The sequence below is a fragment of the Mesoplodon mirus genome (genome assembly GCF_964341445.2).
Source record: "Mesoplodon mirus genome assembly, chromosome: 14".
Classification (NCBI taxonomy): domain Eukaryota; kingdom Metazoa; phylum Chordata; class Mammalia; order Artiodactyla; family Ziphiidae; genus Mesoplodon; species Mesoplodon mirus.
Genome location: NC_138990.1, coordinates 13,714,055 through 13,729,244, shown reverse-complemented (window position 1 = coordinate 13,729,244; position 15,190 = coordinate 13,714,055). Strand labels below are relative to the sequence as shown.

Sequence of the window (15,190 nt, the reverse complement as noted above, 5' to 3'; positions counted from 1 at the left end):
CTACCAAAAGCGGTACCTGTAATAGATTCTTTGAAATGATGCACTGAAAGTTGGAAAGCGGGATCTGTGCAGATGCAGTCTTTCTGCGACGTTTGGGGATCACATCATCACCCTAGTGGGAGAGCTCACTTCTGGTGCTTGGGGTGGAGGGGGGCACCGCATCCGGCCAGGGAGCTCCGCCGGCACCCTTTCCACAGCTGTGTTGACATCAAAGCATGTCAGTGGCTATGCAAATGCCCATGTTGCCTTGGTGATAAATAGAAAGTGAATTTGGTTTTTGGGCAGCATTGCAGTAGCATGTCTGACACCTGAGAACAGCAGTGGATATGGAGCCTGCACTGGAATCTGAGCTGAGATGTCCTTTGACGGTGGTTCTCGGTCTTAAAGTGGAGAGAGACCAGGTCTTCTCAGAAAGTCTCCACAGTGAGTCATCACACATGGGCCCTGTTCCTCTCTGACCTCTGTGTCACGCGCTTGTCCCTTAAAATAACGTTTAGGTTGATGCGTTGTGATTGGGTAGAGGTGGTCTTCCATCCATCAGCAGGGCCACTCTGTCCCTTGCCTCACTCCGTCACCTGTGATTATGGCAGCTCTCAGCACTGTTCTGGAAGATGCCGTGACCGCCCCTGGGGGAGCAGACACCATCCAGACAGACAGACGCTCCATCCTCTGACAAAGAGGTTCTCTCTTTGTCAGCGTCCTTCCTGGTCTCAGAGTCCAGAATTCAGTCTCCTAGAACGTGTTCCCACTTAAAAATGTATCTACCTTAAAAAAAAAAAAAGTTTAGGATGTCTTAGGCATTCAGTGTTGAAATTCTATAAGAAACAAGCTTTTGTACAAGTTTTAAAAAATTGCTCAGAGTCTCCGAGTTCTGCGGGTACACCTTGCTTTTTGGTTTGCCTCCTAGAGTTTGGTACTGAGCTCTTTTTGATAAGACGGTGAAAAATAATGTCCTTGTGTCCTTGACTGCCAGGAAACTCTTCCCTAAACTGTGGTTCTGTTGCAGCCAATCTCAGCCCTAGTTCCCAGGGTAAGTGTCTCTTTCTTAACATCTGTGATCTTCCTCAACCTTGATTTTTATTGCACTGTGCGCATCTGTGTGGTTTTGACGGAAAGCCGTCTTGAGTAATGCTGAGTGTACCTGTGGGTTGTACGTACCGAGTCGCTTGGCCCAGCGATGTTTGACCCTACCTTTGGAGCCCGGATTGGTGAGTGTGTGTTCTGCACTGAGCTGGAGTTGAGATGAACTGTCAGGGTTACTTGGTGGTTCCTGATCCGTAAGCCCCGTCTGTCAAAGGGCAGGAGAGCCACGCTGGCTTGGGGGGCCGTGAAGACTGAAAAGGCGTGTGCCAGGTTGTTCCATTTATCGGTGACGGTGGGCGATCCTTCTTGTCCCTGAGCTCAGGCTCACAAAGTCCGAAGGCCTGCTGTGTCTTGTGTACTTTAAAGAGGCTGGGCTCCTCTCCATCTGCAGGAGAGTGAAGCGGGATCAGAGCAGCCCACTGCAGGTACATTGTGGTCAACCTGGCCAGTTCCCCGGGGCAGCCTGGGCTCCAGGCCTCTTTTGCATGCCGCACACCCGCTTCCCTGGTTTGGTTGTGATTGTTGTTTTGGCATTAAAATGTAATTAAGGGCTTCCCTGGTGGCGCAGTGGTTGGGAGTCCGCTTGCCGATGCAGGGGACGCGGGTTCGTGCCCCGGTCCGGGAAGATCCCACATGCCGCGGAGCGGCTGGGCCCGTGAGCCATGGCCGCTGAGCCTGCACGTCCGGAGCCTGTGCTCCGTGGCGGGAGAGGCCGCAGCGGTGAGAGCCCCACATACCACCAAAAAAAAAAAAAAAAAAAAAAATGTAATTAAATTCCCTGATACTTGATTGGTGGTCTCGAGTGCAACCTGAGGCGGTCCCGGTGCTACAGCCATGGTGGTCGCCGGCGCTGGGTCCAGTCCCTGAGCCTCCTCTCCTGTCCCACCCCATGCGGAGGCCCAGCTCCTCAACATATGGGCTGCTCCCCGGTCGTGACAAGTCAGCCTGGACCCGGCTCCCCACTCCAGGGCAGACCCTCGGAACAGCGCACCCCATCTGCCGCCCAGGTGAGCCTGTGGCCTCTGGTGTGGACGTGCAGGGAACTGTTTGGGATTCCCTGCTGAATGCTCTTGACACTGTCTCCAAGGTCATATTTCACATCTTCAAAGAAAACCCAAGTCTGTCCAGGGAAACTCAGAGCTCCTGAGTCCATCGCAAGCACCTTTATGGGACGATTCTTGGATGGAACAGCCCTGGAATCTGACACTGCTTTTCATTCTGGCTTATTGTGAAAAATCAAATACTATGTTTTCCCATAAACTACGATTTTTACCAGGCCGTCTGCTCCTTCCTGCGGGCAGGGCCCTGCCTCTGCTCCTATAATTCCCTCTCCTTTGCTCCCAGCAACTCTTCTTCCTCTGACTCAGCATGGCGCTTGGCGCTGTGCCTCCCTGCCCCGACTCTCCCGGCCCCGCCACCCACCTCTCTGGCCGATGCTTCTTTCTCTGTCATTGTCTTTACCTCTTTTTTACCCTTGTCACAAGATCGTGTTCGTTCGCATGGCTCTGTCCCTCAGCAGAGTGTAAGCTCCATAAAGGAGATGCTGTCGTGTTGCTCTTTGGACAAGAAGGACCCTCCGCATCTTGACTGTGTTTCGCTGTAGGCTTCAGGTTTCACTGGAACGTGTGGATGTGTTTCCGTCTGCGAGGTGGGAACTTGCACTTGCCTGCCTGTGGCTCCTGACACAGGGCAGCTTTCTCTCGAGCTCTTCTCATTGATGGTGGCACTGTGGGCGCCCTGTACGGTGGGCTGCGCCGTGCTCTCCTGCACGCAGTGCTGACGACCCAGGAATGCCCACGAGACTCAACTGGGTGCAGACAGGCTACGACGTCGAGCGTTGCCTGTGATGCCGGAGCCCCTCGGCCAGAGAGGAGCATGGACTGTCAGGATGGCCGTAAAAGCTAGTTACCCCAAATAATCCACTTCTTGATCTAGACCGCGGAGATGAAAATCCCAGTTGGATGGGATCCTGCACTTTGTACATGTGTGTGTGTAAGACATCAATTGTTTGTACCTAGGAGTGTATTTAGTTTTTTAGTTCTTTCCCCAGATGAATCATTGTAATATATCTTTCTAAAGTGTTTTTATGATTTAGACTAAAGCAGCATTACGCAACTCTGAGCTAAGAAGTTTTGTTTTTCACTTAAAAGGTGAAGGACCAGGAATGATGATTAAGCATGAGTGGGTATATTAGTTTGCTAGGACGGCCAGAGCACAGGACCACGGACAGGGGGCCTTAAACAGCAGAAATGTATTTCTTCACATTCCTGGAGGCCAGAAGCCTAAGATCTCATGCTGGCTGGGCCGACCACGTCTGCCCGCCATTACCATCGTCAGGCCCAGACCGTGTGCTCGGTGACTCCCGTAAGGAAGCTGACCAGTACGGCTGCAGGTGTCAGAGGGCAGCGCGTCTGCCCTGGCACCAGCTGCCCATCCTCCAGCTGTTCGTGAGGTGTGGGCCATCCACGCTGTGCCAGCAGCAGCTTCGGCGGGCTCTGCCAGCTGTTGAGGGCTTTCTGGGCCGCCAGGGCTCTTGGAATCAGTGGTAATGGCTTCCTCCATGGAATGTCGTCCAAAAGCAATCATTTGCCGGTTTAACGGCGTGTGCCGTGTTGTCACGCGTGCTGTCGAGGGGCCAGGTGTCCCCATATCCTCGCTAACCCAGATGTTGTAGCATCTTCTCATTTGTCAGGGACTGGGTGTTCCTTTTAACAGATCTTTCTTGCATTCCCCTGCCACCCTGGCATGTCTTTGCATACCCCCCCATATTATTTTCACGTGACACGAAAGCAACAATCTAAAAAACTCGGGAAGACTTCTCTCATCCTACACCTGCTGTCCTCAAGGGTGCGTGGAAGGTTTCTCCTCTCAGACGCTGCCAGTTCTGGAATATAAAATTGGCTAAGTGTCAACAGTTGGCGTCTGTCCCTACTGTGTGACCCAGTCCCCTCGTGGCGTCATTTTGACTCCATTCTCCGGTCCTGCTGAGGCCAGCAGTGACAACTGTTTGGCTTGAGATTTCCCACCTTGAAGTGATAGTTTAGCTCAGCTCTGCATACGCTTTCTTCATTTTAGTAAGTCGTGGTTTTATTTTGAATAAGCCTCTTTCAACCTGTTAATATTAGTCTCAACTAAAATTAACCTTCCCCTAAATTATTCTCACCCAGAAGAAGCAAAGTAATTTTGAAAGTTAAATCAAAACAAAGCAATCTTGTGTGTCAAGCAGATAAAAATCGCAGACTGTGGTTACGGAGCGCCTCTACAGGAATCGCTTACATAAAGCTGATTTCCTCCAGTCTGGTTCCTGGTTCTGGAAGGAGCAAGGGAAGTGCTCCGGCCTTATCACAATTCCATCCCGTACAGCGAGCCCCAGAGGGCTGTGTAAACAGTGGCAAAGAGGGAGCTCTGCTTGCAGCTCGCGTCTGTGGACAGCGATTGTGTCTGGGAAGGGGACGCCTGTCCTCAGCCTGCCCCGTGGCCAGTGGTCCCGTGGATGTGTGTTGGAAAGCGCCCCCCAGCCCGCCGGAGTGAGAAGGGGGTTGGTGGAGCACTCCAGACAGAGCAGGGAGCTGGCCTGGGGTGTGGATTTCAGACCTGAACAGGGAAACCGGTCACAGCTCCTGACATGGAGGCAGATGTGCTCTGTTGCCAGCTTTGGCTGCTCTGAGTTTACACCCTGCTCTTAACCTGCAAAATGGATTAGAGCTCGAAGGTGGAAGACCCAAGGACCCCTGAGACCTTGAAATACCCTGGCCGTTGCCTTTGGAACAGTTTCTCAGCTTGTCATGATCCCGTGGTGGTCCCCGGCAAACAGGGCTTTTCTATTTTTCATCGCTCTTTGCCTGCCACTCCGGGGTACTGGAGGGGCCAGTGGTTGATGCCGCCTGTGTCGGTGACCGTGGCCGTAGCACTGGACCAACAGCGCTTACCCAGCGGAGCTGCCCACCGACAGCCAGAGGCACGGTGGCGCATCAGTGCTCCACTTTATTTAGCTTCTTAGGGCAAATTACCCCGAATCACTGATTTCTCAAGTAAATGACAGCCACCCGAAACTCACCCCTGAGGGAGTCTGAAACGTATTTGAATGTTGGTAACTTGGGCAGTAGGGTGGTTACCTCGCATCCACCAGGTTCTTTCTTTCCTCTCTTCCATCTGCTTTACCTGTGCCTCTCTTCACGGGACCCCCCCCCCCCAACTCCGGGACTTGGAGTGGCTTTTCTCCAGCACCTGCGCAGAGCCAGTGGGGATACTCATTTTCCAATGGTTGCTACGTTTCCTGATCGAGGCAGCTCCGGCCAGCGATGGCGTCACCTGTGGTTTTTAGAAGGGGAAACAGTGCATCTATTTGACAGACCCGGGGCAGTTACTGTCTGCTGAGATTTCCACTACAGATGCCAGAAAAAAGTGTCCTCACGCTTTCTGTCTGTCTGATTGTGGCAGCCCAGATTGAATGGGGGAATACAGGGAAAAATTGCAACTCACAAATAAATGGTAAAAGCCTCCTTTATTCCAAAGAAGAATTTACAAGAGTTTACAATTTAAAAAAAAAGGGGGGGGGGACAGATTCAGGGATTCACTTTGAGCTTTCCAAACATCCCTTTGGTCGCTTTAAAGAAAACCATCATTTGGTGTGCCTGCTCTTTTTTGCAGTGACGTCTCAGGGAAGAAGTGGCCCTTTAAGAGGCACCTTCATAGCTGTTCAGATGGGATTGGTTGTTCCCTTAAATATGGGTTCCCCCTGCCAAGCCCCAAAATAAGTCGGGGCTGGAAAGTAAGGAGCTTTCCTTTTGTTGTTTCAGGTCTTTCTGAATAATCACCAAGCAGCCGAAGGTCACCCGCAAATGGTTATCTTACGACTGTTACGCCACATCATCCGTCTGGTGTGGAGGATGCAGTGACAGCGGGTTCCTCACGGAGCCGGGATGTGCAGACATTTTGCTCATTCAGACCGACAAGCCCAGCACCTCGGTGTCTCGGTGCCCTTGCTGTGCAGCCCGAGGTCCCTCGCCGGAGGGGGCAGGCGGGGAGCCTGCCGGCGTGTCCCCGGAGGACACCGAGCTGCACGTGGACCTGACCTTGTCTTTCATCATCACCACGCGGCCGACTTTCTAACAGAAGCTTGTTGTGAATGTAAATGAGGGAGGATTCTCTTTTTAAACATTGTACAAATCATGGTTCTTTGGAGCAGGATTTTATGCAAGAATGGTGTTTACATGCCGTGTGTTGTTTTTTTTTTCCCCCACCTTTTGATAAGAACAGGTTTTTCAAAAAGGAAACGGAAACTTTTTAACCAACTCGTGAGTGATTTTTGTACTAAAATTTTAAGAACCTTTTGCCTACTCTCAGAGGATTGTGTAAACTCTGCAGTGGAAACTGAGCCAGCTGATTTATAAAGCTGCCTTAGTTTATTTTTAGAGGTCACCATACAGCATTTTTAAACAGGAGAGGTATGATGTGGCCCCTCCCTTCCCTGCCATTGCTTCTTGGACCTTTTTTTTTTTTTTAAGTCATTATTATTAATACCAAAAAAGTTCTTGTGAGTGGAACTGGTAAAAGGGGGAGAGGGGTCTCTTGTCAGCCTGTATTGATGTGCCACTCCCATTTTGTAAATATCTACTTACCTCCTTAAATTCAGTTGCATCTGTGGCAAAATTTCAGACTCTTTTTGTGTTTCTCCTTACGTCCTTTGGTGATGCTCCTGCAGCCTGTCGGGACACTGATGCACACATTTGGTCCAGTGTATTTTCATGGTAAAAAGTATAATTGGGTCTGAACATGAGTTAGTATCTGCCTGTATCAGACATAGGTCTGTTTGTCTGTTGGTAGCTTACTCACTGGGAGATGCTCGATGTTGGTTTTCGTTGGATTTTGATGGGCTTGTCGTTTAGAAGTGTCCTGAAGAGGTAATGACAGTCATAACACAAGGTATGCACTGTTGGCTTTTCTGGATGCAGGCCTTCCCATATCACAGGATGGACTCTCAGCCTAAGGCCCCAGGTGGTTAACATGCCCACGTGCAGCCGAGTTCCGTCGAGGTATCCAAGCTCGAGCCCTTGTGGGAATTGGCGCAGGCTATGGGCGGGACTTGAGACAGCCGTTTCCTGGGCATCCTGGCTTTTTGTCCAGCTCAGAGTTCATCTGGCTTTTGATGGCTAACACTTGGTTCCCACTCTCTGAAATACAGACTTAGTTCTGCTCTCAGCAGTTCCATAAAAAACCCCGTTGGACACAAGTCTGAAATGGTCCCTTGGCCTTCTGACAGCTGTCTGTGTCACTTGTTCCACTTCTCTTGGGACGGCTGGATTTTGTCAGGCCCCCTGCATGCAGCCACTTCTGTTGGGGATTCCCTTCCTCCGCGCCTGCCATGATTATGGCAGAGAATGGAAGCCCACGAGTTGGTCAGTCTTTTCAAAGGCAGTTAAACTACTGGGGAGACCCAAGAAAGACAGATTAGGGAGCATTGAAAGAGGGGAGGTGGAGATCGTTCTGTGAACCCCATCACTCTTAAAGTTTTAGAAACCTCAGATCATTAAACAGCTTTTTAAAAAAAAAGATACGTGATTTTTCAGATGAGTCAACAGCGCCAACAACAATATCGTATTTGCTTTTGTCGAGAACCAGTGTTTTCACGTTATCAGTTGGAAAAATTGATTCATTTTTGTATCTTCATAATTTTATATAAGTATATATATATATGTTGCATATACACTTTTTCCTTAGGTAGAGATATTTGACTCCAAATATTCTTCCTTCTAAAAGTTTTCTTTTCCCCAGATATCTTCTTGGGGTCTTGAATTGTTGTAAAGCCGTGTTGAGTCTCAGCTTGTGTCCTTGGCATGTCTTGAACCCCTCTGCAGGGTCCTCAAGTCCACGCGGTTGTTAAGGTGGTTGGTGGAATTGCAGCCGTGGGCCTGCTGGACACACACACCAAAGACGTATTTGGTTCTGGGCCGCTCCCCTCCCAGGACCTCCATACTCTATACGGGCCAGTCTCTCGGACTGGAGCACTTTATTCTGTTCCTTCAGCCCTGGTGCCCGGGGGCTGAGTGCTTGCTCGCCCACGTGCAAGTTTACCTCGGGCTCGGCGGCCTCCAGGCCCCCGGGCTGGCCGTGGAAGCAGCTGGTGAGGAAAGTAGAGATTCTATGAATTGTAGAAGTATTAAGAGGATGTTGCCCCAGGACTTAAGAGAGGTGACTAGACGTCTCTGTACTGTACGTATCTGTTTATCAAGATGCCTCCCTGCAGAAAGTATACCCACTGTGGGTGTACCTTTGACTTCTTATTTTTCCTTTCTTTGACTTTTTATAGAGAAAAAATAACTCCATCCCTTTTTGGAAACTGAATGCGGGTTTTGTGCCTTGACCACCTCGTCTCATGTGAGGTTTGTAGAAAGTGTCCTGTGACTTTTCACAGAAATGCAATAAACACACACAAAATTAACTTCATGAGTGAATCTGCAAATTACCTGGACTCCTGTTTATGAAGAATTTTTTTTTTCTTGGTTGTGGAGAAACCAGGTGAAAATTTCTTCCGAGTTAAAAAAACAAAAACAAAAAATGTACACAGTAGACGACAGCTTTCTCCTGTTTCCCCTTCTTAATATTGTATATATTTTGACTATTTATTAGATTAGGAAGTCATATTTTACTTATCAACTGAGCCAAACGTCTGTGTGCAATTATTATGTTTCCTTTACCTTTCTTGTAAAATTTTGTACAGCATAAATGAGTAAAAAAAAAAAAAAATCACTTTTTACTAAACTTTTTCAGAATTGAGGATTGTAAATATTGTAGATTCTTTTTCTGTGTAATGTGTCCTACTGTTTCATAATGCTGTAACTTGTAGAGATGTTGTATATTTATTTCCAGCTTATTTAATGTCTTAAATTCTGAAAAGTGTTGACCTCCCTGACCCCTACCCCCTGCTGTCCTGTTAATTGCTTTAACTGAGGTGGCGACTGGTTAGCTCACTGCAGGCCACGTGGTCTCCCCGGGGTGGCCCTCCAGCTTTGGTTCCTGGTATTTCTAGTCAAATGGGTTTAGATTTGTAGAGTTTGCTGTCCTCATGATGAAGTTTGTGTTTAGACACCAGCGAGAGACCATAAACCTAGCAGGCTGTCAAATTCTACTCTAGAACTTTCCAGTGACTTTCTCTTGTTCCAAATGGCTAGCTTCTCATGGAAGCAAATGCTGTTAACTCCAGGCCGTATTTTAAAGCCAAAACATATACGTGTGTGTGTGTGTATGTGGCGTGGGGGGGGGCAAAAATTCGGGTTTTTCCATTACATCTTATGGAAAAACCCGAACGAACTTCTTTTGGGCCAACCCAATATGTGTTATTGGCAGTTGGGAAGGATTTTTTCCATTGAAAATTTATCCCTGACAATACCATGTTCAGAGAAATGGAAACGTCTTCTTCTGGAGGTGCCGTCGTGAGATTGTTGAGGGCAGGGGCCAGGCAGGATGAAGGCACAGTGGGACCAGTGGCCTCTGCTTCCAGAGAGACTTCAGGACCTCTTCACACCACTAACCCCTCACTGGCAACTGATGAGTAGTTGAGTTCCCTCCACCCGCTCTGTGGCTTCCTGTGCTTCGAGGTGCGAACTAAACTGTGTGTCTTCGGGAACTAATTGTACAGCCCCTGCCCTGAACCATTCGGTCCCTGCATTTGATCCACCTGCTTCTTCAGGGTGACGCTTTCCTTCTGCTTCTCCAAAGCCTTCGAGAGAGGTTGGGGGCCCCACTGGACTGGCTGTTAAGAAATGGAAGCTTGAAAGAGACTTCCTAGCAGTTCTGTGTCGATGGCTCTGTCATCCCTGCTGATTTAGCCTGGTGCCTGCGTGTGTCCACCCCGCACACGCGTGTGTGCAGGAATGTGACCACGCGTGTCGCTAAACCAGCTGGGGTAACTCCTGTCCTGCTCCAAACAGCATTGTGTGCAAGAAGCAGCCTCAAGCTCCCGGCTAAGTAACTTGACTACTTTTATTTGGGAATTTCAGACTTTAGAAGCTCTCTTACGTTTTATGTCCAGGTTCTGTGACCACTAGTTACTGTATCAGAACTCATCAGGTACTCATTTATAAATAGCACTGATCTGTCTGTATACTGATTCATCACTAACTTGTTTCCTAGGACCCAGCATATGTAGCATATGTATTGCAATTTCCCTGGCTTACTTGTGTTTTGCACTGATGAATTTTGACAGGGTAATTGCCACTTTACTTGTGCAATACTGCTGTAAATAACTGCAGATTTTTTTTTAAAGAAACAATCTTTTATGTTCTTAATGAATTTTATATAAATAAAACTTTCAACTAGTTTTGGTGAGCTGTTTGATTTGTTTCAGGAAATGGAGAAACAGCTGAAATCATATGGATATATACACGCCCACACTCTGCTCTTATCAGTCATAGAATGTACTACGGACACGCAGATTTCGTGAATTCTCGCTTGAAGTCAATCCTGTGTAGTATACTTAAAAGCAAACCACTCTTTAAAGTTTTGAAGTGGCTGGGGAGAGCGACTGCAAAGTTTTCTGCCCACGTAGTCAGGTATGACTCAGCACCTGGATGGGGGGTGGTACTAGGTGACAGATCTGAACTGTATTGATTAGTGATTATAGCAGATAACCCTGCCATCTCACCCCGTCTCATAACTTGAAGAAAATTCAAAGGGTGGAAGTCTGGTTTGACTCTAATAGAAAGCTGTTCTATAGCACCTGCTCAAAGCCACGAATCAACAGGTGCCTGGACGACGTGTGTGTGTGTGTGTGTGTGAGAGAGAGAGAGAGAGAGAGAGATCACTGCCATCTTACAAGGGTCCACGGAGTTTTGAGAGACCTGTGCTACGTGGTAGGTGTGAACTGGTTTAGGAATGGCAGAGAGAAATGGAAGGCTGATTGGGGGATATAGGTTATAAAATCCTAAATAAATTACGTAATTTGCCACTTTTGCTCTGAAATAAGTTCTGGGAAAGTTAAAGCCTGGGTGAGCTTTGTTTTAAACTGGTAATAGATTAATGCTTTTCATTTTAATTAGGTAAGCAATACATGTGTGTATATGTACATTTATTTCAAAGCAAGTGGTTGTTCTGGCTCATGTTCCTCATCCTGCTTCCTCAGCAAGGCAGGAGTTTGGATTTTTCCAGCCCATTTTCTGTGCTGTGTGTGTGTGTGTGTGTGTGTGTGTCTGTGTGTGTGTTTACTTATTCAGCAGTTTTGCTTTTCTGTAAACGCTGTACAGCCAGTATGTGGTTCTGACTTAGCGGCAGGTCATAGGTTTTTCCGTAGTGACTCCGTTCTAACCACTGCACACAGGGGTAGAAGCTCCTTGCCTGGTGTCCTGCTGTGGCTTTTCTGCATCTTCGGCGCTGCCTGATCCATTCTTCACCAGCCTGCAGGAGACGTGCTGGGTGATGGTTCAGGGTGGTGAGATTAGCAGCTTCCAACAGACTCACAGGTGCTGCCAAACTGGCTGTTCTGCTTCACACGACCACCGGCTGACATCTGCCAAGCGTCGCAAGATGATACCAGCCTGGAGGGGGAAGGGGGGTGCTGTTGTCTATATTCAAATTTTCCACTTTCAGAGAGGATGCTCTTTTCAGACATTGTTGGCATCTGCTTTTTTTCTAAAGGCCTTTGCTTATTTTCAGTTGGGTTTTTTATTTTTCCTATTGATAATTAGCTCTTTGTATATTCTGGGTAAAAATCTCTTATATCTTGGAAATACGTTTCCTCCAGTCTGTTATCTTTTTTTCTCAACATTTTATTATGGAGATTTTCAAACATACAGAAAAGTTGAAAGAATGTACAGAGAACACCCATATACCCACCACTTAGATTCTACCTTTCACGTTTTACTCTATTTCCTTGATTCTGTATCTATCCATCCATTCTTGCATCTTACCTTGTGATGCATTTCAAAGGAAATCGTAGTCATCAGCAGCCTTATCCCTAAATACTTCAACACGTATATCATTTAGAGTTCATTAATTTTTTATAAATGTTTTCTGAGATAAAATGTACAGGCAATACAACAACTCTTAAGTATGCATTTGCTAAGTTTTGACCGAGGATGAAGATGTCACCCAAACCGCTATCAAGATAAGGCTGTCTATGCGGGAAAAAAATAAAGTTAGATTCACATTATATCATTAAAAAAAAAATCCAAGTGGGTTAAAGATGAAAACAAACAGTAGCGTTACATGAAGAATATATCACAAAATATATCACTCCTGAAAGTTCCCTCATGCTCCCTCTGAGGCAGTCCCTCCCCTCTTGCCTCCAGGGGTGACCTCAGTTCTGATTTGATTTTTTTCCACCATAAATTACTTTTTAGGTAGAGTGTGAATGGGATCATGCAGTATGTGGTCTTTTGTGTCTGATTTCTTTTTTGCTCAGCACGTTAAAATCATCAGTAATTTCCTTTTTCTTGCTGAGTAGTATTCTGTTGTAGGAACAGACCACACTTTCTCTGTTGTCTTATTAATGAACACCTGAGCTCTTACAGTTTGGGCTAGGATGAATAAACCTTCTATGAATATTCTTGAACACATCTTTTTTGTGAACGTAGGTTTTATTCCACTGCATGTCTTCCAACTGCTGTGGTGTATTTGATGTAGTTCTCACCACTTTAGAAGTCAGATTTATTAATCTTACTTAGGTTTCTGTATTTTGTATTTTAAGAGTCCTTCCCTAGGCCAAAGTTTTAAATATATTTTGTGATATATTCTTCATGTAACGCTACAGGTTGTTTTCATCTTTAACCCACCTGGATTTTTTTCTTTTAATGATATAATGTGAATCTAACTTTATTTTTTCCCCCATAGACAGCCAGGACTGTCCTCTTTGCTTCACGTGAAATGGCTCTTTGACATCTACCAAATTCTCCTATTATGTGGTTCTGTTTCTCAGCTCTTCTTTCTCCCAGTGATCTTTTTGTTTGCATCTACATTATGCTAATTACTGTGGTTTCGTAATATGTTTTGAATTTCTCGTCTTTATTTTTCAAGATTGTCCTGCCATTCCACATTTTGTCTTTCACGTGCATTATGGAATTAGTTTAAGCATCTTGCAAAGTTCGGTGGGTGTCTTAATTTGGGACTGCGATGACCATACTCATTTAGAGAGCGTTGCCGTTTTCCCAAGACGTTTTCCAAGGCGGCCAGCTCGTATTTTCATCTCTTAGGCTTCTTTCGGATGCTGTTAGTACCCTTGACGTTTCTTCCCATACAGCCTGCACATTTCTTGTGAGCTTTTCTCTAGGGGGAGGGATGGGGATCAGCCAGCATCCAGCCCACCCACTCCCCCTTTCTTACTGCCACCACAGTTGCTCTTTGTGTGCCTGCCCCCCACCCTTGCCTTCCACCTTTGAAACTTTCCTTGCCCCCAGGACAGCCGCCGGCAGCCGTGGCCTAAGCTGGGCCAATCCACCACTCTTCCCCGGCACTTTGAACCTGGAGCAAGCGAGGCAAGAAGGGGCTGACGGGGGCTTCCCTGGTGGCGCAGTAGTTGAGAGTCCGCCTGCCGATGCAGAGGACACGGGTTCGTGCCCCGGTCCGGGAAGATCCCACGTGCCACGGAGCAGCTGGGCCCGTGAGCCATGGCCGCTGAGCCTGCGCGTCCGGAGCCTGTGCTCCGCAACGGGAGAGGCCACGGCAGTGAGAGGCCCGCGTACCGCAAAAAAAAAAAAAAAAAAAAAAAGAAGGGGCTGATGGGAGTGCAGCATCCTTGTAGCTGGGTACACAGGGAGGCACATGTGCATTCCCTGGCCGTGGTGCCTGCTGCCGGCGTGCCTGTGCCTGGTCTCCACACTTCCTGTTTGTTCCTTGAGCGCAGGGCCCCTCCCATAAGTTCTCTCTGTGCTAAGTCAGATGCTGTGGCTGGCAGCCTGAAGTGCTGATTCATTCCTACCTGTCAGGAAAGGCTGAGTCAAGGGCTGTTAGGAGGCCCCCTATAAACAGTACGAATTCAGAAGGGGTGAGGTGATAGGTTGAGGTAGGTTGGGCGAGACCAGGACGGGGCTGTGAGGAGAAGGGAAATGACAAGGCAAACGGATGCTATCTCATTGTCTCACTTCTACCACGGGGCCTCCTTTGCCTGAAACCTCTCTTTCCTGAGGCAAGCCCTAAGTCCTTAGGAGAATTTAGTACCAAGAAGAAGATACAGTAGAAGGCCCTTGTTTCTGGCATGTCATCCCGTATATGACATGCATTTCCAAAAGGGATTCGGGAAGGTGAAATTATCCTAGCTGCTCAGCTTTGTCTCCTTAAAGCAGATTTTGGGAGACTTAGCTCTGTAGTAACCCCTCAATCTACTGACTAAACAAGATCAAACTTGGGGAACCATTCTCACAATACACCCTAAAGGTGCCATGGTCCGTTGTAGGCTTTCTGGCCCGGAAGGACATCTTCACGTAACGCTCGTACCACCTCATTACATTTTTAGTCCTCTAGGTGGTCATCTGTCTAAACAATTTATTCAATCCAAGTATGTGTATTAAGATCCTACCATCTCCCAGGTGCAGATAAAAATATAAACGTGCTTAAACCTCAGACATGCTACTATTGCTCAGGGTCTCAAGGCCAGTAAGCGGAGAGACCACAGTAGAATTCTGTACTGGAATCGCAGAGGGAGCTGTTTCCGGAGCTTGGAGAGCGAGAACCCTGCAGCTCCCCTGGGTGTCTCGCCCAACCCCCATCCGGCTCCCAGAGCCCCACACCCTAACCCCCATCACCTACTGTGACAACTAACCCTTGGGTACCTGGTATGTGTGAGGTCCTGTTTGCAGCACCCCATCATCTCAGAACAAACAAACAGCCCTTTAAAGAAACTGCCGTTATGACCCCAGGTGCCGAGATAGGGAAACTGAGTCACGGGGCATTTAATCTGCTTGCCGAGGGTCACCGAGCTCGTGGGTCGCAGAGCTGGGGTGTGAAGCCGGGCAGTGTGGCTCTGCCAGCGCACATACGTCCGCCTGTTCCTCCGTCCCCCTCTCAGGTCCCAGCGGAGCAGGTGTGGGAGGCTGAGGCCAGGCAGGGTCTGCCTTGGAGGAGATGCCCATGAGGCTGCCGGCCTCAGAAGAGTTCCGGGCATTCTGGGGACTCACGC

General features: G+C 47.9%; 1 protein-coding gene across 9 annotated transcripts in view; it reads left to right on the top strand.

Moving 5' to 3' along the window:
* The window catches only part of BCL2L11 (BCL2 like 11), a 46,113-nt gene extending 35,711 nt beyond the window's left edge, over positions 1-10,402 (top strand). For 4 of the 9 annotated variants that reach the window (XM_082642647.1, XM_082642641.1, XM_082642644.1 and 1 more), the window contains one exon: positions 5,883-10,402. In XM_082642647.1, the coding sequence (XP_082498773.1) occupies positions 5,883-5,981 (99 nt within the window). In that variant the 3' untranslated portion in view covers positions 5,982-10,402. Of the gene's footprint in view, positions 1-907; positions 3,136-5,882 lie in introns of those variants that run through there. The other 5 variants (XR_014295927.1, XR_014295926.1, XR_014295928.1 and 2 more) reach the window with 5 other exon arrangements.
* Positions 10,403-15,190: the final 4,788 nt, after the last annotated feature.